Here is a 23,010-nt window from a genome sequence, read left to right as displayed (position 1 = left end):
ACATCTAGGCTGGGGTGGGGAACCTGCAAGAGGCTTTGAGCTCTGCCTGTGCCCAGGGTAGCCCAGTGGCAGGCGTGAGATGAAGGGAGGTGGAACAGGAGACAGTTTGGTCCCCACTGTAGCCAAAACATGACCGGTGGCATTGGTTGGCTGAAGGGTATGGGACTGAGGAGCACAGACTGGGTGCAGATTTGTGCTAAGGAGCTGGAGCAGGTGGAGAAGGGAAGCCAGATGCCTTGGAGCCCTGCTGTGGTGGTTAATTCTTTTGCCATGGGACCTGGCAGAGTGGAGGGCTGCAGCTGCCTTGGCTGGGGAGTTACCTGCAGCCCACCGAGAGCTGAGCATGGAGCTTACCCTGTGCTGAGTCCCCTGCCTGTTTCATGGTCCTGTGTCACCCCTGAGCACCAAGCTTCTTGGGGGACCTTGGCCTGGGGCAGTCATGAGGAGCCCACCCCAAGGAGTGAGTGCCCCCCAGGCCGGACTGGGTGCAGCTCCCTCATCACAAGTCCTGCATTAGAGCGTAATCTGGCATTAGCGCATTAATCCAGTCCTCCTCGCTGCCCAGCCCCTGCCCTCAGCAGTGTCCAGCCCAAGGTCTCAGTGTACAGCTGGGCTGGAGCAGCCCCAGGACATGGTCTCTCCAGAAGCTGTTTCCTGGGCAGTAGAGAGCAGGCAGCAGCAAGGGCAAGGTTTGGGGATCCACCCAGAGCATCCCTGTGTCTAGAGAGGGCAGCGAGCAGGGAAGAAACCAGAAATGCACAAAGCTTCCCCACCGATGCATCCAAGAGCTGGGGAAAAGAGAAGTCCTGGCTGGTGGGAGGGTGCGTAGTGACTGCGGCAGCACGGCCCCAGCCCCGAGCGGGTTAGCAAGGGCATCTTTTGGAAGCATCACGGTTGGTTCCTTGGAGTTTCAGGAGGGGTTTTGGACCCCAGCTGCCTGCACCTGTGGGCTCAGGCTGAGCCACGCTAAGTCACGAAGCGCCTTGCAGGGAGCCAGGCCAAGGGAAGGTGGCGTCTGGAGAGAGAATGTGAGTCAGCAGCTTGGGGGGGAGGGGCAAGCCGAGGATCCAGCACAGCGGGGATGCAGAGAGGAGAAAATAGGTGGGAATTTGGAGAGCTGGAGAGGGAACTGGGGTGGGCAGGGGCGCAGCCCACATCCCCTGGGGCAGACATGACCTGACTGTGCCTTGAAGGCTCTTTCCAGCAAGAGAAATGAAGCAAGTGGGGATGTGTGCCCGCTGAAATAGGAGAGGGGCTACACCATCCCTCCTCTGATCCCTTAGTGTGGGGCTGGAAAGAGTTGGAGAGGTCCGCCCCCTATCTTGGCAAGAGGCTGAGGCTAGGGCTCAATCCTGTCCTCCTACTGGTTAAGCAAAACCAGACCCAAATATTTATTATTTTATTTTTAAGTAGGAAAAAAACCTTCTGCCTTTAATCCCAAGGCAGCAGAAATCTGCCAGGACACATGCTCTGCTCCCTTGCTGTTTGCAGTGCAAACTGAGGCCCTTTGGGACCACATTCCCCCATCTCACCGTGGGCAGAGCACCTGAGGAGTCCCACCAGGTAGGTCTGGAGCCCAAGGATGCACTGGGCTCATCCACCCTGCTGCTAGGCACCTGGGATGGGTTCCCCACCCAACCAGGACATCCCACTGCCAGGGACAGTGCTCCCCCAGCAGCCCCCCAGGCTGGGCACCCCTGGTCAAGGCTGGGGACGATGCTCTGCTGGGAACCGTGCCGGGCTCGGCCCTGCTTTCCCATTGGCAGGATTTTGCTGCAGTCTGCTCCCAGCCAGTGGTTTTAGTGACTGAAGAAAGTGGCGCTGTTGGCGGGCTGGGTCAGATGGGGCTCTGGGGAGGGGGAGGATGGGTTGAGGGGGTAAGTGTGTGATTTTCTGTCTCCCACCCCCATCAGGTAAGCAAACACAGGGTGGGGGGCCTGTGGATGGGAGCATCCCGAGTTGCCATGGTGACACTGGCTGCATCCTCAGGCAGGCGAGAGCATCACTGGTGCAGTCCTGCACGGGTGTCCCCCACTTTCTCCCTTGGCTGCTGTCTAGGGGGAGGCCAGGGCTGTTTCCTGGCTTTTGGGGTGGCACTCCAGGGACAGAGCAAGAGGATTGTGCCAGGTGAGCTCAGAGCAGAGTGAAGCAAGCCCTCAGTTGCAGCCTGTTGCGCTGTGGGGTTGAGGGGATGGTAATCCTCTATCTCCCCAGTAGGTAACTCCCCGCTGTCGCCAGCATGTCCAGCCTCTGATCCAGCTGGGGCTTGGATTGCAGGGCTGGGAATGAGAAGGGAACTGGGCTCACCTGAACTTCCCTGGTGCACATACTGGCAGAGGGACACGGGGGATAGGAGGGGGATGATGGAGGGGGAGCTTTTAGTGACCCACATTCCTTAATCCATGTCCTACCCTGCATCGTGCAGTTACCTAAGACCCAGTGCCAGCTCCCACAGCAGAGGCACAGCTCCCTGGTCCAGCTCTGAGGGAGACAGCTGTAGGCAATCCCCTGATTTTGGCCTTGCAAGGCCAAGCTTTGGGGGGGATCTCCAGCCTGAGTGTTGGTTGCATGGGGTAACTACTTCTCCCCCACATGTTACCCTCCTGCTGTCCTTGGGGACCACGCTGTTCGAGGCTCAAGGACCGTGGAGAAGGAACAGCCCCCTGGGAGGGACCCTCACAGCTCCTTTCAAATACGTGGGCTCCCCACTGGCAGGATCAGCCGCCTCCTGACACACACCTTACAGCCTGAGCCAACCGCAGAGGAGATGCTGACATCAGATCCCCCTCCCTTAAGCTGATTAGGGCAGTGAGGACATGTCCAAGCAGATGCCACCAAGGCTATGAGAGTGACCAGACCCTGGAGGGACACAGAGAAGGCCATAGGGAGCCCACAGATGTGGGGGCTGCTCTGATCTGGAGGATGAAGGAAGAGGGGCTGAGGGCTGGACAACCCCTCCATGGCCTGGGTAATTGCGTGCCACTCCTTTGTGCAGCCACTTGAATCCCTGCTGTAAACCTGGCCCCCAGCCCTGGTGCCCCAGACCCCTGATAGGGTTGGGATGGGAAGCATAGCCCCAAGGAGAGGCAAGCAGAGAGCAGCCTTGAGCCCACACCAGCCACTGCAGGCACCAGTAGATCTGTGGGTGTGTTCCTGAGCCAGACAAGCAGTTTGTCTCTCACTCCAACATCAATCACACGTGGTCCAGGTCCCACAGCTCAGGACCTCCCCACTCCTGGCATAGTACAGCCCAACAGGGACACCTGCTACAGGATCAGGTTGTGCTAGGCCCAGTACATTGCCCCAGACTGGTTCCACGGGGTTCTATGAGTTACGAGAGGCTCCTAGCCTCCCAAGCTACCATGGAGGATGGCAGGTGTCCTGCCAGGCTAACTGCATCTTCTCACTGCCTCCAGCTGCCGCATTCCCTTGCCAGCCTGGGAACAGGGTAAGTGGCTTCCTTGGAGAAGTGTTTCAAGAATCCCAGAGGTTTCCAGCTCTTTCCTATCTCTTGTGGGGGCTGTAAGAGCCAGAGGTTATCCTCAGAGTAAAAAGGGTGTGCAGGATAAGGCAGGGTGGCTGCATCCTCCCCATCAGAGCCCTGGAGGTGCTCTCACTCGGATGGGTGGGTGGGTTGCTCTGTGGTTTCCTCTCTCACCAGACCCCTGCAGACATGAGAGGACACAGGTCACAGCACCTCTCTGTTTTATTGAAGACCAATCCCTCCCCCAGCCAGCACAGAGCCCAGCATGCCCAGCATTTCTGTATCCATTGGGCCAAAGTCCTGCTTCAGAGGATGGAGGTAACCCCTTGGACGCAGAGGGAGAGACCCAGGGCTGCTCGTTGGTGCCTGGGGCTTCCATCCCTGCTATCATCCTTTCCCCAGCTCCATCTCCCATCCAGCCTTGCCCCTGGGGACGTCCGCACCTGTGGAAGGTGTCGCACCAAGCCCTGCATGCAGTGGGCTAGAGCCACAGTAAAACTGGAGCATTAAAACTTCAAAGTGATCAACAGGTCATGGGCTCATGTGCAGCATGTTGAGGACTGTCCTGCTCTGTGGCGTGGTCCTCAGGGCCTGGAGAGAGGGCAGAGCTGCAAGACCAAGCTCTGCTCCCTCCGGGCTCTGCCTTTGCCCTGAAGGCTGGCAGTGCCCCCACCTGCCCCTGGCACCTCCAACCTCAGAGCTCTGCCCTGGGCAGGAGTTAACCTATGCAGGGCACCTGCTCTTCGGACCAAGGCTTCTCCTGAGGTCTGGAGGAGGCCACTGTCAGCTGGAGGTGTAGGAGGGATGGAGGAAAGGAAAACTTTGGAGACAAAGGTGAATGACCAAGGAGTGGCAAGGAGGGTCCTCTTTCCTTATCTCTGCCCAGTGGGACCCTTACCCATGGTCACAGCTGCCCTGGGACTCCAGCTCCCGACTCCTCTCTGTGGGGAGAGGGGATGACAGGCACAGACTTAGGGCAGAGCTAAGGACATTCATGGGCTGGGTGGCACGTTGCAAAAGAAAGCGGAGGCATGGTCCCTGACAGGAGGAAAGCCCATGGATTTTCCTTCCATTCACACCCTGCTTTAGGTATCCACGTGTGTTTTCAGGACCATGGATTCATCCTCACCCTAAATTAAGACAGCTTCTGTCCTACAGCCACCCACATTGGGGTATCAACCCAGCCACCTGGCAAGTACCCTGCAGCCCCTACGCTACTCTCCAAATCTAAAAAGGAGTAACAGAGAGCACAGCATGATCCCACCCCCCCATCCCTCCCTGTCAAGCTCCACAGACTCACACCACCAGGGACAGGGAGGTCTGCCTGGTGCGGCCAAGCCTCTAGTGGTAATGGTTATTCATGTTGTTGAGGTGGGAGGCTGCCATGGCACTGAATGGAGCAGAGGGCTGGAGCCCATGCCCAGGGTAGAGGGACGGGCTGGAGCCAGGCCAGTAGGAGAAGCTGGCCGGTGTCACCCCCGAGGTCATGAGGTTGAGTTTAGAGATGCCTGAGAAGGGCAGTGGGGCCAGGTTGCCCTGAAATTTGTAGAGAGTGTGATCAGGGGCGGCTGGCTGGCACACCTGGGCCAGCCCATGGAAGTCGAACTTGTAGGCGTAGCGCTTGCCATGGACCTTGGTCATGATGTTCTTGTCATAGTAGTAGCGCAGCGCCCGGCTCAGCTTGTCATAATTCATGTTGGGTTTGCTCTTCCGCTCGCCCCAGCGCCGCGCCACCTCATCAGGATCGATCAGCTTGAACTCCCCATTCGTGCCTTCCCAGGCGATGCAGTTCAGGTTGGCCCGGTCTGAGAGCAGCTCCAGCAGGAATTGCCACAGCTGGATCTGCCCGCTGCCTGAAAGGCCAGGCCCCAGAGAGGTTAAAGCTCCCTTTCAGGGCACAAGGAGAGGGTCAGGATGTGACCCAGTCTCCCTGACACCACGCTATGCTGCGCCCTCCCAGACCCAGGTTTCAGAAGCACCTCATTGCATCTCCCCTGCTTTAGAGACATGGAAGATGGTAATGAGTCATGGCTTCTTTGCAGCAGTCCTGCTCCATCCTGCCCCCAAAGCAAGAGGAAGTTAGGATGCCACTGCACCTTGGGACAGGGGTAGGAGTGCTCAGAGGTCAGTGCAGGATCCAGTGGGTCTGGATCCAGGGTTCCCGCGATCCTTATGCCCTCATTCACACCTCATTGAAGCTGAATGCCTGCTCATTTGCTTTGGTGCGGGGATCTGGCTTGGTTGTTTCACCTGCAGGCCCAGGAAGGAGGTATCTTGGCAGTATCCCAGATCCATCCCAGCACCTGTATTCCCCGCTGCTACCTCTGCTTGGAACTGGGCTAGTGACACAGCACAGCCCCTGCCCATCTCTACGGGCACTGTGCCCTGCAAGGATGTCTCCATGGTGAGTGGAAGTCAGGGTGCAGATGCAGGCAGGTATGAGGAAAGGAGAGACCAGGACAGGGCAGGACGTGCTGTGCATTTTACTCAGGCACAAATGTTCCTTGTTTCTGGCTCTCTGAGCCATGGCCACTGCACCTGCAGCTTGCACTGAGGAGCACCCGTGGTGGTTGCCCAAGATGCCTCTGCACCAGGCTTGTTGCATGCACAGGAGCCTGGCACACCTGGGCATGCCCATGGTGAAGCACAAGGACAGGGTCCACTCAGTCTGGTCCAAGGTCAAGAGAGGAGAATGTTCCTGGACATTAGGGTGGCAAGCAGTGCCACCTCTGGGACCCAGCCACCCTTCAGGGCAGCCCTGCACTTACTCAGACCCCCCCAACCCCACCACACTCCCTCCCAAGCAGGATCCCTTGCACATCTCTACTCCTAACCCCACTCCTTGCAGTACAGGCTCTTCCCGCGGCAGAGAGTGTCTTTGCATTTCATCCTCCTCCCTGCGCTCTTCTGCCACTGTTGTGTCTAAAAGTGCTTGGATCCCATACAGAGGTTTAGCACCCACGAACCTCTGCAGCTGTCCCACAGCTCAGCTGTTTCCCACAAATTCTACCTTGTCCTGCTTGGTTTGTACCCATCTATTTTGTTTGCCACCCACCCACCCCTCAGTTCTCACTCTGGAAGAAGCAGGGAACAGCCGTTCCCCATCCATCCCCATTCCACCAAACCTTGCACAGACATCTCTGTCCAGGCAGATTCCAAGGTATTTTATTTCCAGATCCCCCATCCTGGGAACAAAGTGGGGGATTTCTCCCCTCTAGATTACCTCGACAGCCCTTGCCTCTTCTCCATCCCCACAGACCCCACCCTAGGCTCTTGCTACCCTCTATGGGCTCCCCCAGCCTATGCAAGGAGGGCAGGGAGGTGTTCGGGAGTGCACCTGGGTGGGGTGGTGAGGCTCAATCCTGCCTGCTGCAGAGTGCTGTGCTCGGCACCTCCTCAAGAAAGCCTCCAGAGATCCAAAAATGCCCTTCTTGCTGCAGCACAGAGGGCTGCTTGGGCAGAGTCCGCAGTGCAGAGACGAAAGCATCCCCCACCCCTCACCCCCTGCCTCGAGTCCCACCTTTGTCCCCATCCTACTCACAAACCAGAGCTTCCCTTTTCTTGCTCAGAGCACCCCCTGACCCCTGTCTCCTTGGCTGGCAGGCAAGGTACATGGCCCAAATGCCACAGCGCTGGCCCCGTGTCTGCCCAACAACCAACCCTGCTAGCTCCCCAGCAGGCTCCAGGATGCTCCTTGGCCAGCCCTTGACCGCTCCCGGGGATCCCTGGATGGCTTTACCCTGTCGGACGGCTCCAGCTGCCGCTATCCGCCGTGTCCCAGCCGACCCCTGCCCTGCCCCGGCCGCTCCCTCCTGGACGGTCTCTCACCTCATACCCCCCCCTCCCCGTCCCCGGAGCACGGGAGAGAACCCGAGCTGGGACCCCATCGCGGGGCTCGGCGGGGACGCCGGGCACCCGGCTCCCCTCCGCTTCACCGGAACGGCGCCTCCCGGCCGTCGGGGCTCCGCCGCTTTCCCTGGGATGCTCCCAGCCCGACCCCTCCGTGCCCGGCGGGCGGGATTCCCGACGGCTGCCGTGTTGGGAAAGGGAGCGGGGCCGGTCCCGGGGAAAAAGGGGGAGCGATGCTCTTACCTTTCTGCACGCCGGGGCTGAGAGACCCCCACGTCTGGCTCTTGCCGTCTTTGAACAAAGTTTCCCCGACTGGATCTGGGAGGGGAGGGAAAAGGGGCGCGGGTGGGGGTGGACGGGGGGGACCGCGACCCGCAGCCCCCAGTCGCTCCCCCTCGCCTGCCCCGCCGCCGTCGCCAAGCCAGGAAACGCGTCCAGGAAAAAGGAAATCCGATTTCCGACCGAGCCGGGGAAGCTTTTAAATAGGAATAGAGAATCCCGCGGGCTGGGGGAGAGAGGAGAGACAGAGAGAGAGAGGGAGAGAGCTGCGGGGCAGGGGGAGATGGAGAAGAGGAGGGTGGGGTGGAAGGATGATGGGTGGCAGGAGCGGCGGGTGGAAGGCAGGACGAGTGTCGGTGTTTGGGGAGTAGACAGATGGGAAAAGGGGACAGAGATGGAGAAGAGGATGGAAAGAAGGAAGGAGAGACAGGTGGATGGATGCGAGGACAGAAAGGACAACGGGTGAATGGATGGGTAGATGGAGGGAAGTATAAGAGGAAGGAAGGAAGGGTAAGACTGGAAGAATGGGCAGATGAAAAGGACGCATCGTAGATAGAAGGGATGGCGGGTAGCGGGGATAGAAAGAGGGACAGAGGGATGGGTGGGTGTGGTGGAAGGATGGATGGGAGCATTGGGGATGGGTGGTGGGTGGAAGGATGGGTTGGAAGGATGGAAGAGTGGATGGAGGGATGGAAGAGCAGGGGATGGGTGCATGGGTGGAAGGATGGGTTGGAAGGATGGAAAGGTGGATGGAGGGATGGAAGCACAAGGAGATGGTGGGCGGATGAAGGATGGAAGGGAGGATGGGTGTGCGGGCGTGGAAGGCTGTGAGGGTGGCTGAAAGGAAGGAAGGAGGGATGGATGGGATGCTGGAAGGCAGGAAGGACGGACGGAGGGAGAGGTGAAGTCAGGGTGGGATCTGGAGGGAGACGAGGCAGAGAAGGGCCCCAGGGCAGCGGTGGGGCAGGGCAGGTGGGGGCCAGGTGCTGCGCAGCGCACGGCGCTGCGGCGGGGCAGTGGCTGGGGGGTCCGCCCGTACCTGGCAGGTACATGTTGAGCAGCAGTGGCACCGCTCCGGCACCGTGTCTCATGGCAGCTGTGGGGGCGGCCCGCGGGCTGCATGTTTTAATATTCCTGCCCCTATTATTATTATTATTATTCCACTTTATCAGGGAGCAGCTGATGGCGAATAAATGGCAGCGGGACGGGCAGGGGACGGGGGAGGCGGGGTGGGGGGGGAGTTTCCAGGCAACTCGCAGGGGCTCGGGGCCCCGGCTCCAGCAATTTCCTCCGCTGTAATTAAAGCGGGCGCTGCCCCCCCGCCACCCCCACCCCCCCCCCTCCCGCTATCGGCCCGCATCAGACTTTAATCACGGCCGCGGGTTTCTATGGAGAGCGGCTCGGGCCGCTTCCTGCCTCTTCCGCCTCCTTAACTCTTCGCAAACACGACGCTGCCATCCCAGCTGGGAGCAGGGCTCGGACACTGCCTGGAGACCGCCTGGGCTTGGCCTCCCGTCGCTGCCACCAGCATCCCGCTCCCTGGTCCTCGGCCGGCTGGTCCCCACATTGCCAGCATCACCTGGGCTCTCAGCATCTTCCCACCTGCCTCGTCCTTCCCAGCCACCCAAGTTCCCTCCCTGCCCCTTCCCCAGAGCCCTGGGGCTGGTCATTTGGATCCCCACTGTGTCCCTGCAGTTTCAGAACAGTGGTGATGGGATTCCTTCGCAGTCTGAGGTCTCTGAGCAGCGGCTGGAGGCACCAGGACATACCACAGCTTGGCCACCTCCCTGGCTTCTTGGTGCCGTTCTGGGGAGTCCTTGCCTCAGGAACAGTTCAGCCTGTGATCATCCTGGTCTCCCCAGCCCTATCCCCATCCCTGACCCATCTTTATTAGGACCTGTAGAAGCTGGGTGGCCCCCCAACAACCAGCTAAACCTGAATGGCCTCATCTCCATCAGCTTATCCTGAACAGCCCTGGGGGTTGAGAAGGTGGGAGGGTGATTTGGGGACGAACTTGTAACCGGAAAAGGGTCTGGGGTGATCTTGTCTCCCAAAAGGCACATCTGACCCGGTTTATCCCCATCAATTGTGGCTCCAGCTGTTCGTGCAGCTGTGGGTTGCTGACAGCTCAAGGTGGCCAGGTAGCATGCCAGCGGTGGACACAAACATTTCCAACCAGCCCTGCTTCACGTGAGCCCAGTGCCATACAGCCAAGCCACCCATCAGCCCACAACCTCTCCTGCGGTGTTTCTTTGATGTCTAGTAAAAGGATGAGCTCTCACGCTGGACGTGGATGAATTTCTTGAAAATGGTCATCATGAGACGTGAATCCAATGGAAACCAGGATACGGCCATGCCAGACCCATGGTTATTATTTATACTGCTGTCAAAATGTGCCCTGCATAATAAGAAGCTGTGTCTCACAAGGAGCAACGCCCAGCTGGAGTGCCTAGGAATGTTGGGGTGCCACAGCCCAATGGGGCTGGCAGCTCCTCTTGGATGGGGGTGTCCAAAGAGTTTAGGAAACAGGGGGATCCAGTAGTGCAGAGCTGGGCTCCAGGTGCTCCACCCTTGCTGCCCATTTCCATTGGCGTCAGAGAGCAGATGCTGACGGGGAGGTGGGGGCAGACATGAGCAGAGCCCACGTTACTCCCCCACCAATTCTGTTTGGACATAACAGCCCTTAAAGTTTCTCTTCCACCAGCTTGTCCCCTGAGCTCCCCTGAATCCCACTGTGGGGTACTCCAGCTCATACAGCCCAAGAGCCCTTGCTTCTCCCCCCCATCCTTCTCCTCCCCAGCTCCCCACCCGTTATGCAGCTCTCTCGGCGGCAGCTCCACAGCCTCCCAGACTTGCTTTCGCTGCCTGAGTCACTGGAACAAACCGCAGGCAACGGAAAACAAGCCCCGGAAACAGTGGGGTGAGGTGGGGAGGGGGCCAGACCCACTGAACCCCTCTCCCCAGGCAGCCCTGGTGACCAGGATCCTCTTCCAAGGACACCTGCATGGTGGAGGGCATGGAGTGAGGGGTCTGGGCTGAGGGATCCCACATCAGCCCAGAGTGGGGGGAGCAGTTAGTTTGGGATCAGTATGAGGAACAGGGTCGGGGCTGTGGGATCTGGAGATGGCGGGGGGGAGGTAGTGCAGGGGGCTCTGGGCATGGGGACTCCTGGGTCCCTGGAAAAGCAGTGGGTGAATGTGGGTGTGCACTGTTGGGTTTGAGGGGACTGGCTTTGGGTGACCTGGGGGCTGGGGGGTGTGGAGGGGCAGGGAATGTGAGCCCTTGGGGATGGAGAGCCCTGTGCCCACGGGGAGCTTTGGGGACCTGAGAGACGTGGCCACAGCCTGCGACCCACAGGATGGGAGGGGCAGGGTACACGATGATTCCAGGGAATGAGGGGCCAGGTCCATAGGGAAACCAGGGGATGGGTCTTCGGGTCCATGGGGGGTCTAGGAGGTGAGGGCTCAGGTCTGTAGCGCTCCAGAGAACAGAGTCCAGACACGTGGAGCACACAGCTGGCAGCAGCACAACATCCCCTTGGCTGCAAGCAGCCAGTTTGTCCCCTGTATCCCAACCCAGAGCCTCCGCCCCACTCCAAGACAGAGCAGTAAAGACCCCACATTGTGCCGTGACCCCCAGACCACCTCCCCCCCACTGCAGCCCTGTGCGCAGGTGCCCAGGAGAACTTCACCTGTGTGCCGGTGGCGTGGAGCGGAGCTGAGCTGACGTGGCCTTGTGCTGACTGCTACCCGGCCGGGTGTGCAGGAATGTGTTTGTGCAGGGGGAGAGGCCGCTGCCGTGGGGCCAGCGGGGTGGGGCCACGGAGGGCACAGAGGAGGCGAGGGGGGGGAGCCCCACAGCAGGGAAACCTTGCAGGATGGGGATGCCCAAGGTGCTGGGGCGTTGGCACAGGCACAAAGAGGGAGAGAGCAGGGCCATGTGGCTCATGCATGGGCACGCTTGTGTGCGTACTTGTGTGGGCACTCGCACGCGTGCCAGGGCTGGGGGTCTCTGTGCAGCCCTGGGTGATGGGTGTGCACACACTGACCTTGCAACACAAGCCTTCGCAGTCTCCCACTAGCCCAGTACCTTTCTGGGGCACCCACAGCCACAGGCTTGGAACAGGGTGGGCAGGCAGGGACCCAGGCATGCAAGCCACCCAGCACTGTTCCACTGTTCTGCAGCTTTAGAGAGAATGTCCTGGGTGTGGGGGGCACCTCGGGGTGATGACTGGAGCCTGCATGCCAGGAGGGCTGGGGTGCTGCAGGAGGATGGAAGAGGAGTAGACCGGGAAAGGGCGCTGGATGAGGAGGAGGAGGCTGGGTGGGGCTCCCGGTGTGCCCGGGAGGAGCTGGAGCCGGATGCTGGTGCGGATGTGCTGGCGTGGCTAGGCTGGGGGTGGGGGGACCCAGACTCTAAGGGTGCTGGGACCAGTGAGCCGAGCACCCTGACAGGTGCAGGAAAGTTGCCCAGGGAGCTCCTGCCCCTGTCCTCAGCACCCTTACACCTCCCCTGCACACCACCTTTATAAGCCAGTGCTCCTAGCCCTGGCCACTTCATTTCTGGCAGCTCCCCCCACTCCAGATGACCCCAATGCACCCCTTTCACAGGTCCAAAGGGGCCAAAGTCCCCTCTCCCTTTTCCAAATCAGGGTGCAGAGAGACCTCATGATCACAGGCTTTGTGCCAATCACTTGCCCTGGCACTAAGCCTCAGAGGAGGACCTAGGGCACAACCCCCCTGGATGTCCCCTCCTGGCTCCAGCCACTCTTTGCCCAATAAGCCCAGTCAGTTCCCAGTAAGTTACCATCTCCCCAGCTGGAGCACTATGGCAATGGGAATTGTTCTGCATCCCCGCTTTTCAGGGTGCATGGCCTTGAGGTGGAGTGCAGAGATCTCACCCATGGTGGAAAGTAGCCATGGGTCCAAGCCCACTTGGGGAAGGGGAAACCCTTTCCAGCTGCAGAGATCTGTGCAGCAGTAGGGCTGGGGCAGGCACCCTGCCTCCCTCCCCACAGAGGGGCCCTTGGGCCTGGCAGCCCCACGAGGAGAAGAGCAGGAGGACCCCCCATTTTTTTTTTTTTTGACAAATGCCTTTATTTGCTACCGGATAGAGGTCTATTGCACAGCAGCCTGGAGGCTGTGGGGCACATGGTCCTGCCCCTGCTCAGTGCTGGACGCGGCGGATGGATTGGATCTGGTTGGTGTGGGCCTGGCTGCTGTATTCATTGTACTTCTTGAACTCGCCGTTCTGTCTGTCCCGCTCCAGCACATACTGGTATCCCCTGTATCCTGGGTACTGGTACGCCACCCACCTGCAGGCAGACCCCTGCCTCAGAGCCCTGGGACATATCCCCACCCCCATCCCATGCCACCCTATCCCATCCCTCTTCTTGCCCTGAGAAGGAAGGGACAGAAAACACCCCACAATTTCCAAGGGAAGGGGACCAGCTGACACCCTTTCTTTTTGGGGTCCCCCCTCCCCATCCCTGGAGCTGTGCAGGAGGGAAGTGCTCACTGAGCCCCTGCTCTCGGCCGCTTCTGCCCTCCTCCCCACTGGTGGGACTCACGCTCCGGCGTTCACTTTGATGGATGCCACCTCCTTGTTGCCCCAGCCCATGGCCTGCAGTGAGGGGTAGTCATCGCTCAGCTCAAACTTATGGCCCTGGAAGTTCTCCGCTTCATAGAGGATGGCTTTGCTGTCATTGTGGTTCTGTAGAGGGAGAGCGCTGGGGGTCAGGGTGGTGAGGGGGTGGTGTGGCTCAGGCAGGGATAGGGGATATGGCATCAGAGGGACACATGCCAAGGCACAATGGGAGGCCTGAGACCACGTCTGGCTTCAGTGCAAGGCCTGGGGGTGTCATTCAGCCTGGCACCCCCTCACTGGGACATGCCAGAGGTGCCCAGAAGATGCTGGTCTGGTGTCCCTGTGGTCCCCCTGCACAGCTGCAGGGAGAGTGACAGTGGGCACATCCTCTGCAGCCACACAGGCTCCTGCCCTCAGTATCTCGCACTCCCAGAGGCTGCAGGAAGGGTGCCGGGCAAGGCAGGCTGATGAGAGCAGTACCCTTGGCTCTGCGGGGCTTTGCTGGGTGCTGGACATCGAGGGGTTAATTGCCGGGACACTGAGCGATGCGGCACTGTCCCCCGTGCCCAGCCCCCACACGCATCTATCTGCACCGAGGAGCGTCCTGCCAGTAAGGAGTGATCTTATCGCATCCCCTTTATTAAAGCCCGAGCATATCTGCCTGGTGATTATTAAAAGTTTGGGGGGGGGGACTCCCACTCGGAGGCGCAGACGTGCCGCTATTGCAAGCACCAGTGTCTCTGCAGATGGAGCGATAGAGGCTGCATCTGCCTGGGCACGGCTGAGAACCCCAGGCAGGCGGGGGACGGACCCCGCACCCCAAGCGTCCCTGTGGTCTTGCAGGCTCCCCTCAGCTCTCCCCATCCCTGGGTATCTGAGACAGGGGTACAAGGCCTGGGGACCCCAGCCTGAGAGGTGGCTCTCCGAGGCACAAGCAGAATGAGCTGGAACACTGTCTCAGGCTCAACTTTTAGCCTAAAGAACATCCCAGGATCCTTGGAGGGCGGTGGGAGCCAGTGGGTGCAGCTACCCCTCCACCCATGGCACCACCTTACCCCTCCATAATGCATCCCATGTAACTCGTCCTCCTGTCTGTCCCTCCTCTGCCCTCCATCGCTGTTCTCCCTCTGTGCCAGGCTGCTGGGACGAGGCTATGCCTGCAGTGGGGTCCCCGTAACTCACCGCACACTTGACGGGCCGGAAAGAGAGAAGGTGCTCCGTCCGATAGCCGCTGTTCCCGCTCCAGGCCTCCCACCGGGGATAGTCACCCTTCTCCAGGATAAACTGCTGCCCCTGGTACTCGGGGTACTCGAAGCCCACCCAGCTGGAGGGGAGAGGAGAAAAGCTCTCAGGGATGTACAGCACAGCCCCAGCGCTCAGTCCAGGGCTGGCTTCTCCCCTCGTGCAGGGGATGGAGATGTCCTGGCAGGGTGTGGGTTTGTCACAGAGGTCAGGGTCCTTGCTAGCAGCAAATGTCCCTCTTCCAAGCAGGACCCCTCTCCCCTGAGCCACAACATTGCCTCTGACCCATGCCTCGGCTGGGACGGATCTGCCTGCTTTACAGATTGGGAAACTGAGGAACCCCATAAGGGTACAGGGTGGGAGATCTCATGGTGAGCTGTGGCAGAGCTGAGGAAGGACCCAGATGTCCTGGCTCCTGAGCAGCTCCTGATAGTCCCCTGGGAACAGCAGGAACATGGGGCTGGCAGGGCACTTACGGGCCGGACTCCACCTTGATGGAGCGGATCTTGCGGAAGCCACGCTCCATGATGCTGGGGCACTCCATGAGGAACTCGCAGCGCTTGCCCTGGAAGCTCTCCTCTTCCCATACTGTGATCTTGTACTGCCCCAGGGTGTCCATGGCTTCGCTGCTGGTCATGCGGGTTGCTCAGCTGCTGGCAGAGCCCCACACATCACCCCAGGCAGGTGCCCACCACCAGCCCCCAGCCTCCCCGCTGCCTGCCACTGAGCCTGGAGTGCCAGTGGTGCTCCCTCCCAGGCTGGCATGGGGGACACTTCCCATTCCCTTTCCCTCAGTGCTGTGGGATGACTGCCCAGTGATCCCCAAGTCACAAGGTGCACCTACAATGCCCCATCTCACCTCGTGATGTACCCAGGGCTGCCTCAATATCTCTGCTCCCAAGCTCCGTGCCACAACTCCCGGGGTCGGGCAGGAGCGGTAGCACTGTACCCGGGGTAGGGGGGCTACAGCGACCCTGGCTCAGACATGGGTGTGGGGTGCAGCCCTGGGGCAGACCAGCCAGCTCTCGCAAAGCTGGGTGCCAGCATCCACACGGGGTCACCCTGCTGTGCCACACAGCACCCCACAGCTTGCCCTGCCCCAGAGTGTGCGTTGGCAGGGGAGGGCTTGGTGTAGGGGGCGCGTGGGGAGGCTTGGGGGCTCACAGCCTGGTACTTACTTGGTCGGCAGGGCACAGAGGCGAAGGTGGTGGTGCCGGTGCCGGCTTTGCCCCTCGCCCTTTATAGGCGGGCACCGAAGTGCCGATGGTGCAGGCGAGCAGGGTGCTGTGTCAGCAAGCAGGGGATGGGGGGGGAACTGGGTGCGCACCCATCCCAGACTCCGGCTGTCCATTCCAGTTAGGCAGTGTGGCGAGAGCGGCCCCCCCGTGTCCCACAGGGCTGACAATGAAAGTGCTGGGCTGTGTTTGCGCAGGGGCTCAGGGCATAATGGGCAAAGGGCCTGACGCGACGCTTTCCTTTCTGCCCCCGGACAATGTCCCTGCTTGGGCATGGATTAGGGAACCAGCCTTTCCCAGGGCACTCACAGCCTTTGCCAGGGTTGAGGCTGCCGAGAAGGAGGTGCCAGGGTGAAGTGGGGATTTTCCAGGTGCTATCTGCAAGGGTCGTCCTGGGGCTGGGATGCAGGGCTCCCTGGGGCTGCATCTGCCCCTCTGCCTGTGGCTCTGCCACTCCAGATGCCTCCTCTGGTCAGGCTCTGCCTTGCATGTCTCAAGCTGCCAGGGCAGGGCAGGGACTCAGGCTGCACGGACAGGGCGGCAAGTGGGGTGGGAGAAGGATGAACAAGAGGAGTGGAGGAAATTTTGATGTAGCCACTGCTTGGTCAGTCTGGGCTCTGGGAGATGTGCAGCACCCTTTGGAGGTCCTTGTTGGCTCCAGAGCAAACGCTGATGGATCCCAGCATTTCATATGTTCCTTGCTTGCAATGCTCTGGGCACATCCCTCCACCTGGTACAGGGCTCCTCACGCTCCTCACACACACCAGCTCTGGGGCACAGTTCCGTACTTCACCTGGGCAACAGGACTGGCCCTACCTGGGACTGCACCATGCCACGCAGACATCCCCAGAGTCCCCCACCCACTTGTCCGGATGAGGCCAACACAGGCTGGAAAGAAAGAACAAAGAGTGCCCAGCTCAGCTGTGAAATGCCGGGTCTCTTGGCAGCAGCGTTTCTTGCAGCAACCCTATGTAGCCCACGGTGAAGCTGGGCATTCCTCACCCTCAGCCGGCCAGGAACCACCCTGGGCAAGGATTGTCCCAGAGCACCCCAAACCTTCCCAGGAGGACCTCAGGTCCTGAGCGGGGACTGAGGGGGTGACAGCGGGGAGGGGTTTGGGGCAGGGGTCGTGGGTCTCCTTCGGGCAGCGTTTCTCTCCCAGCTCTGCGGTTCGTTTGCGGGGCCGCGCCGATGCCGGCAGGTCCCAGCAGAGGGTGCACCCTGGCAGCGGTTGGAGCTGTCTCGAGAAGGGACATGGGTGGCCTTGGCCGGGGACAGGCGCTGGGGAGGGGACCCTCCGCTTGAGACGCTCGAGGTGCTCGTAGCAACGGAGGAGAGCCCCGAGATACCGAGGGGAACAGAGGATGGAAGGAGGAATGAAGATTCTGCCCGAGGAGGGAAGGGGATGCATGCGATTAAGCAGATCCTGGGATGCAGCGCTCAAGCCCCAACCCAGCACCTCGATGGGGCTGGAGAGGACACAGCGTGGCTTCATCCATCTGCCTGGCTCAATACGAATCTCCCTTCTGTCCAGCTTCCCATCCCATCCTCCTTCTGCTCATCTGTCCACCTGTCCCCATTTGTCCCCATCATTACCAGTTGCATTCTGTGGCACTGCCATGGCCTCTTATTTTCAGAGGCACAAAAAACCCCCGAGTCACACGTCTGTGTGGGATGTGACACGGTGACACTGTCCTGCTTGCTGGCTAGAGAGGTGCTTGCTCATGGTGGCCTGGGGACATCCCTCAGAATGCCAGGGGACAGGGTTGGGCAGCCATTGGGAAGCTGGAGCAAGATGCAGAGCGAGGACACTGCAGAGCCCCCCGTGCTGCTGCTGCCTGTTGTCTGAGCTCTGTGAGTAGAGGCATGCAGCACTGGTGAGTTTGGGGTACTGTGAGTTGTGAGGGCAGCCTGGGGCTGTGGGATGCAGGGCACTGTTAGGTGTATTACAGAACCCCAGGGCGTGGGGCACCTCAGGATGTGTGGAATGCTGTGGGCTGTTATGGGCGTATGCGGGACGTGAGGCACTGAGTAGCGCGCTACAAGATCTGTCGGGCACCAGTGCTGTGGATGCAGGCAGCTCAGTCACCTCCATACAACCCTTTGGATAGATGCAGGGAGGGGTACAGGAAAGAAACCCACTCCCAGGTGCGGTTTGTGCCCCTTCCTCACTTTTCAGCTGTGTCCCGCTCATTGGGACGTGTCTCGCTTCCCCCAGCCTGGCATATTTGGAGCAGGCACATGGTAGCCACAGCAGTGTCTGAGGACAGTGGCTCTGAGGGCCACCTATGTGGCGCCATGCCAAGGGTGCTGCCCTGCTGCACCCCAGGTGCTGATGCATCCTGGTCTTCTAGGGAATCCCTCAGTTGCCTTCAAGTGGTCCCTGTCACCAGCCAGTATCCCCATGGATGGGTCACCTGCCAGCCCCCAGCCATACCTGCCCAGCTGGGAACAGGGGCAGGGAGGCTGCTGTGGGGGCAGGCAGAGACTCTGCTCAAGGGCAGCTGCTAATATTGGCTCTGGGAGCTGGTTCACGCTCGCCCAGGTCCTCCTGCATAGGCTAATTTCATAAGGGCCCCATGTCGCTCTGTCCCAGCCAGTTCCCTACGCTAGCAAAACAGATCGAGTTTCTCCATGCCACCCAGTACAGAGGGGACAGCCAGCAGCCCTTGAGCACAGTGGGAGGGCAAGTTCGCCTGAGTGCTCCATGCCAAGCCCAGATCGTGCCATCTGTGGTCCCCAGCCGTGGGGTTCTATCCCATGACTTCTGCAGGCACTGGCCCAGGACGGTGCACGGCTTGGGGAGCTGAGCAGGCTGAAAGGCAGCCCCGAGGGAGGTGACACAGGTGCTACTCGGGCATCTTGATGCTGACGCCACATCTGGGGAACATCTAGGGCTCACGGCAGCACGCTGTCTTTCCCCCTGCTCTTATGAGTATCCAGGCAGGCTGACCAGGCCAGCACAGCTGTGTGCGTTCCTGCATCTGGGTGATTCCATGGTCTGAGCCCTGGCCATCCCACTGAACCCTGCTAGCTCCTCTCTCCTCGCCCTCAGCCCTGCTGGGAGCTGCACTGCTACCCCAAGTGGCTGGAGATCAGGGGCTGGGCCAAGTGGGAGCAGATGGAGCTGGTGCCAGCCCCTGTTTGTCTTTCTCCCAGTTGCCTGGTGTTCTGTTTATTCTGGGGATGGCTTCCTGTTGCCAGGGCTGAAACAGGTGGCTTTTATTTGCAGGGTCTGGCTGATTAGATCAGGGGCAGCACGTCATTCCCCCCAGCCAACCCCACTACTCCTTTTTGCTCCCCTTTCTCCCCTAGCCTCATTTCCCTGGGAAATTATCCTCACTGGCAGGGATGCAAACACTCTTCTTTCCTCCCCATCTCCTCTTTGGGGCTGCTTTGAACATGGTCATACCAGCACTGGCAAATCCCAGCCATAACTCCCACTTCTACCTGCCGGCTCCCCAAACCTCAGAGTTGAGGGTTTTGCTAGGGTGCCCAGTGTCACTTGTCCCCTCCTGGAGACTTGCTAGTGGCAAAGGACACGTGTGCAGGCAGACGCCCGCTACTGAAGCCCCTTGCACAGGCACTGCCTTGCACGGGGTGTCCCCGTGCACACCAGCCGCCTCGTGCGCACGTGTCCCCCGCACACCCGGCCATCTCCTCCCTGCAGCCGGAAACTCCCGGGATCGCAAACAGCCTGGCAGATGTTGCTGGGATTAACTCCCACACAGGCACACACACACGAGCGCTGCCAGCTGCTCTCTGCCCAGAGGGGCCGCAGAGATCCCAGGCACTTGGGCTCTCCCGGGGCAGAGTTCCGTGGGTACCTGCCCCAGCAGCAGGAGCTGGGGCAGGATGATTACCCAGGGAGAGCAGACAGTGGGGCAGGGATCTCGATGGGAATTGTGGGCCAAGATGCTGACTGGCCTCTGAGTTATGTCACCAATGGCTGGAGAAGGACAGGGATGTCGTGGAGAGCACAGCGCAAGGGTTACCCATGTGTTGTGCCTGCTAAGAGCTGGGGCTCGCAAACAGCCTGCTGAGTGGTCTTCAACATAGCACCCTCTTCACTTTCCCTGTGCACACGTGGCCCTCAGCCATCGGTAATCCTGCTGGGACCTGCTCTCCAGACCTGCCTGCCCACTGCCCCCACAATAGGCACCCTGGCCACCCCAGTCACACTGCTCACCCCCTCCCTGTGAGACTCTGGGTGCACGCTCTGCTGTGTGGCACCCACAGTTCCAGAGATGCATCCACAAATACCCACCAAGACAATGATATCTCTAGGGGACACATGCTCATCCCTGCCCACTGGGAGGAGGTGCTTGCCAAACCCCTTTCTATCATCTACCAGTAGTCCTGGCTGACTGGGGATGTTCCATCAGACTGGAGGCTGGCAGACATTATATCCATTTACAAGAAGGCCCAGAAAGAGGATCCAGGAAACTACAGACCTGTCGGTCTGACCCCAGTGCCAGGGAAGGTCATGGAGCAGGTCATCTTGGATGCCATCTCACAGCACATACAGGATAAGCGGGTGATCAGGCCCACTCAGCTTGGGTTTATGATAGGCAGGTCCTGCCAAACTAACATGATTGCCTTCTATGACAAGGTGACCCGCTTGATGGATGAGGGGAAGGCTGTGGATGTAGCATACCTGGGCTTTAGTAAAGCCTTTGACACAGTATCTCACAGTATCCTCCTTGAGAAACTGGCTGCCACTGGCCTGGACGGGCATAGACTCTGCTGGGTAAAAAAACTGGCTGGATGGCTGGGCCCAAAGAGTGGTGGTAAATGAAGTTAAATCCAGCTGGAGGCCAGTTGAGTGCACCCTTAGCAAGTTCGCGATGACACTAAACTGGGAGGAAGCATCAATCTGCTGGAGGGTAAGGAGGCTCTACAGAGGGAGCTGAACAGGCTGGATCACTGGGCTGAGACTAGTGGGATGAGGTTTAACAAGATCAAGTGCTGAGTCCTGCACTAAGGGCTTGGGGAAGAACGGCTAGAAAGCTGCCTGGCAGAGAAAGACCCGGGGTGTTGGTCGAGAGCCAACTGAACATGATCCAGCAGTGTGCTCAGGTGGCCAAGAAGGCCAGCAGCATCTTGGCTTGTATCAGAAACGGTGCAGCCAGAAGGACCAGAGAAGTGATTCTTCCCCCCGTACTCTGTACTAGTGAGGCCACTCCTTGAATACTGTGTTCAATTTTGGGATCCTCACTACAAGAAAGATGTTGTAGTCCTGGGATGTTTCCAGAGAAAAGTGACGAAGGTGGTGGAGGGGCTGGAGAACAAATGTTACAAGGAGCAGCAGAGGGAATTGGGGTTGTTCAGCCTGGAGAAGAGGAGGCTGAGGGGAGACCTTATTGCCCTCTACAACTGCCTGAAAGGAGGTTGCAGAGTGGGGTGTAGGCCTCTTCTCCCAAGTGATGGGTGATAGGACAAGAGGGAATGTCCTCAAGCTGCATCAGGGGAAGTCTAGATTGGACATTAGGAAAAAATTCTTCACAGAAAGGGTCATTGGGCACTGGATCAGGCTGCCCAGGGAGTTGGTTGAGTCCCCATCCCTGGAGGTGTTTAAAAGGAGGGTAGATAAGGTCCTCAGGGACATGTTTTAGTAGTAGACAGGTAGGGTTGGAGTTGATGATCTCTAAGGTGTTTTCCAACCTAACGATTCTATGATTCTATGATCCTGCGCTGCCTGGGCCCATCCTGGCCCTGGCTGTGGGCTGCCCCCGCTGTGGGGGTGTGCTCAGTCCCTTGCCTCTGCCAGGCTTGCTAGATCCCCAGGAGCTGCCGGGGGAGCTCTGGCCTCATGCCTGCTCCCCACTGTTCCCATGGGGACTAATCCCACCTGAAGGTCAGGGAGGCTCCACCAGCTGCTCACCTCCTGCCTGTGGATTACAGCCTGGGTGTGAGCAGGTGGCAACTGCCACATCCCCAGGCTGGCCCGGCCCTGGTGCGGGACTGACAGTGGGACAAAACCCAGCCAGGCTGCTCCAAAAGGGACCCCAGTGTGGCTGACCCCTTGCAGCCTCATATGTGTCCCCTACACCCTCTTCAACCCTGCCCAGGTGGGGATGCCAGGCACCAGGGCAGAGGAGCTTGTATCTGGTCCTCACGTGCAGATCCTGACCTGAAATGGAGTCCGCTGGTACCAGCCACTGCGACCTCCTGCCTGTTACCCCAGATAATCCTAGCCTGGCACCCCATAACTACAGCATCCTGGAGGAATCTGTCAATCACAGTGCCCAGTGCAGACGGGTCCCAAGAAAGCAGCAACAGAGACAGGAAAACACATCCAACTCAGCACCCCTCCCAACCTAGTTGCAGGCACATCCCCTCCAGTACGCTGCATCATATTTGGAGGAGCACCATGGGGCAAGCACAACTTCCCAGGTCCCAGCTTTACCTACAGCACTTGGGCTGTTGCCATGAGGGTGCAGGACTCAAGGACAGGGCTGGGACACCCCCTCAGACCCACAGCCAGGGTTTGCAAGCTCAGCCAGTGCCTGGCCAAGGTCCCATTCAGGCCTGGTGCTCCTCCACTCCCCCATTGGCAACATCTGTAGTGCCAGGCACCCAGAGCCAGAGTGATGCTCATCCAGAAGGCAGGTGAAAATGCTGGCAGCGGCAGCTCCCCTCCTCCAGCAGCTGTAAGGAGGCAGCGCAGGCGGGGGCAGAGCCAGACACTGCAGCAAGAACAGAACATCCTGCCTCGGGCTCCCAAAGCCAGCAACAGCTGCGCAAGGAGTAGCGGCCCTGGCACCTTGCTCAACATGCATCGGCCGGGCAGGCTGCCCACACACTCCGCGGGGCCACTGGTTAGGAGGGGGGATCCCCATCGCTCACCCCTTCCCTGGAGGCCCCATGGGTGGATGGGGCTGACATACTCGGAGATGTAGGACTTGTGCAAGCTCTGGGTCTGTCCCCCTCCAGCACCTTGAGTCACTCAGCAGTGCCTTTCCCTTGTCCCCTTCTCTCATGGGGGTTTAGAGCCCTTTCCTGGGGCAGTGGAAAAACCCATCCCCTCACTTTGTTGGCCTGTGGGTGCAGGCGGGTGGTTGTCAGGCTGTATCCACTCTATGCCCCGTGCTCCCCACAGATAGGAAGGGGCCGGAGGTGGGCAGAGCTTCTTGTTGTTTCACCTTGGCAGGATTCAGCTCCATGCCTGGGATCCACTTTTCCCTTCCACTCTCCTTGTCAAATAGCAGCAAGCTTGTCCCAGAGCAAGCTGGGCTGAAGGCTGCCTCTCCCCATGGACTTACATGAGGGCAATGTGCGGGATGGACCCCGTGTCTAGGGTATCTGAAGGGTATATGTCTAGGGTATATGCCT

At 59.6% G+C, this 23,010-nt stretch overlaps 2 protein-coding genes across 3 annotated transcripts; both read right to left on the bottom strand.

Moving 5' to 3' along the window:
- Window positions 1-4,805: 4,805 nt before the first annotated feature.
- On the bottom strand, window positions 4,806-8,703 carry FEV (FEV transcription factor, ETS family member). The gene is made up of 3 exons (XM_069861093.1): window positions 8,652-8,703; window positions 7,577-7,732; window positions 4,806-5,337 (listed from the first exon to the last, which is right to left on the bottom strand). The coding sequence occupies exons 1-3, from the start codon at window positions 8,701-8,703 to the stop codon at window positions 4,826-4,828; spliced, it is 720 nt and encodes a 239-aa protein (XP_069717194.1). The 3' UTR covers window positions 4,806-4,825.
- A 4,008-nt stretch (window positions 8,704-12,711) lies between these two features.
- CRYBA2 (crystallin beta A2) lies at window positions 12,712-15,700 on the bottom strand. 2 transcript variants are annotated; one of them, XM_069861334.1, is made up of 5 exons: window positions 15,619-15,700; window positions 14,917-15,090; window positions 14,381-14,522; window positions 13,182-13,324; window positions 12,712-12,926 (listed from the first exon to the last, which is right to left on the bottom strand). In XM_069861334.1, exons 2-5 carry the CDS (start codon window positions 15,075-15,077, stop codon window positions 12,779-12,781), a joined length of 594 nt encoding a protein of 197 aa, XP_069717435.1. In that variant the 5' UTR covers window positions 15,078-15,090; window positions 15,619-15,700; the 3' UTR covers window positions 12,712-12,778. The 2 variants fall into 2 exon arrangements, with proteins under 2 accessions (XP_069717435.1, XP_069717436.1); XM_069861335.1 differs by having other exon boundaries at window positions 14,917-15,093; window positions 15,619-15,658.
- Between the last annotated feature and the right edge of the window lie 7,310 nt (window positions 15,701-23,010).

Source organism: Phaenicophaeus curvirostris, chromosome 7 (assembly GCF_032191515.1).
Source record: "Phaenicophaeus curvirostris isolate KB17595 chromosome 7, BPBGC_Pcur_1.0, whole genome shotgun sequence".
Lineage (NCBI taxonomy): Eukaryota > Metazoa > Chordata > Aves > Cuculiformes > Cuculidae > Phaenicophaeus > Phaenicophaeus curvirostris.
The sequence above is the reverse complement of the archived record's forward strand: the minus strand, read 5'-3'. Positions and strand labels throughout refer to the sequence as shown.

Bases quoted from the DNA above. Each gene is read 5' to 3' on its own strand.
- FEV (XM_069861093.1), bottom strand. From the start codon at position 8,703: ATGAGACACGGTGCCGGAGCGGTGCCACTGCTGCTCAACATGTACCTG. The intron at 7,733-8,651 runs GTACGGGCGGAC...GCGGCGGGGCAG, and splicing joins GCTCAACATGTACCTGCCAG to GCGAGGGGGAGCGACTGGGG. The intron at 5,338-7,576 runs GTAAGAGCATCG...CTGGCCTTTCAG, and splicing joins CAGCCCCGGCGTGCAGAAAG to GCAGCGGGCAGATCCAGCTG.
- CRYBA2 (XM_069861334.1), bottom strand. From the start codon at position 15,077: ATGACCAGCAGCGAAGCCATGGACACCCTGGGGCAGTACAAGATCACA. The intron at 14,523-14,916 runs GTAAGTGCCCTG...TCTCCCCTCCAG, and splicing joins ATCAAGGTGGAGTCCGGCCC to CTGGGTGGGCTTCGAGTACC. The intron at 12,927-13,181 runs GTGAGTCCCACC...GTCTGCCTGCAG, and splicing joins ATCAAAGTGAACGCCGGAGC to GTGGGTGGCGTACCAGTACC.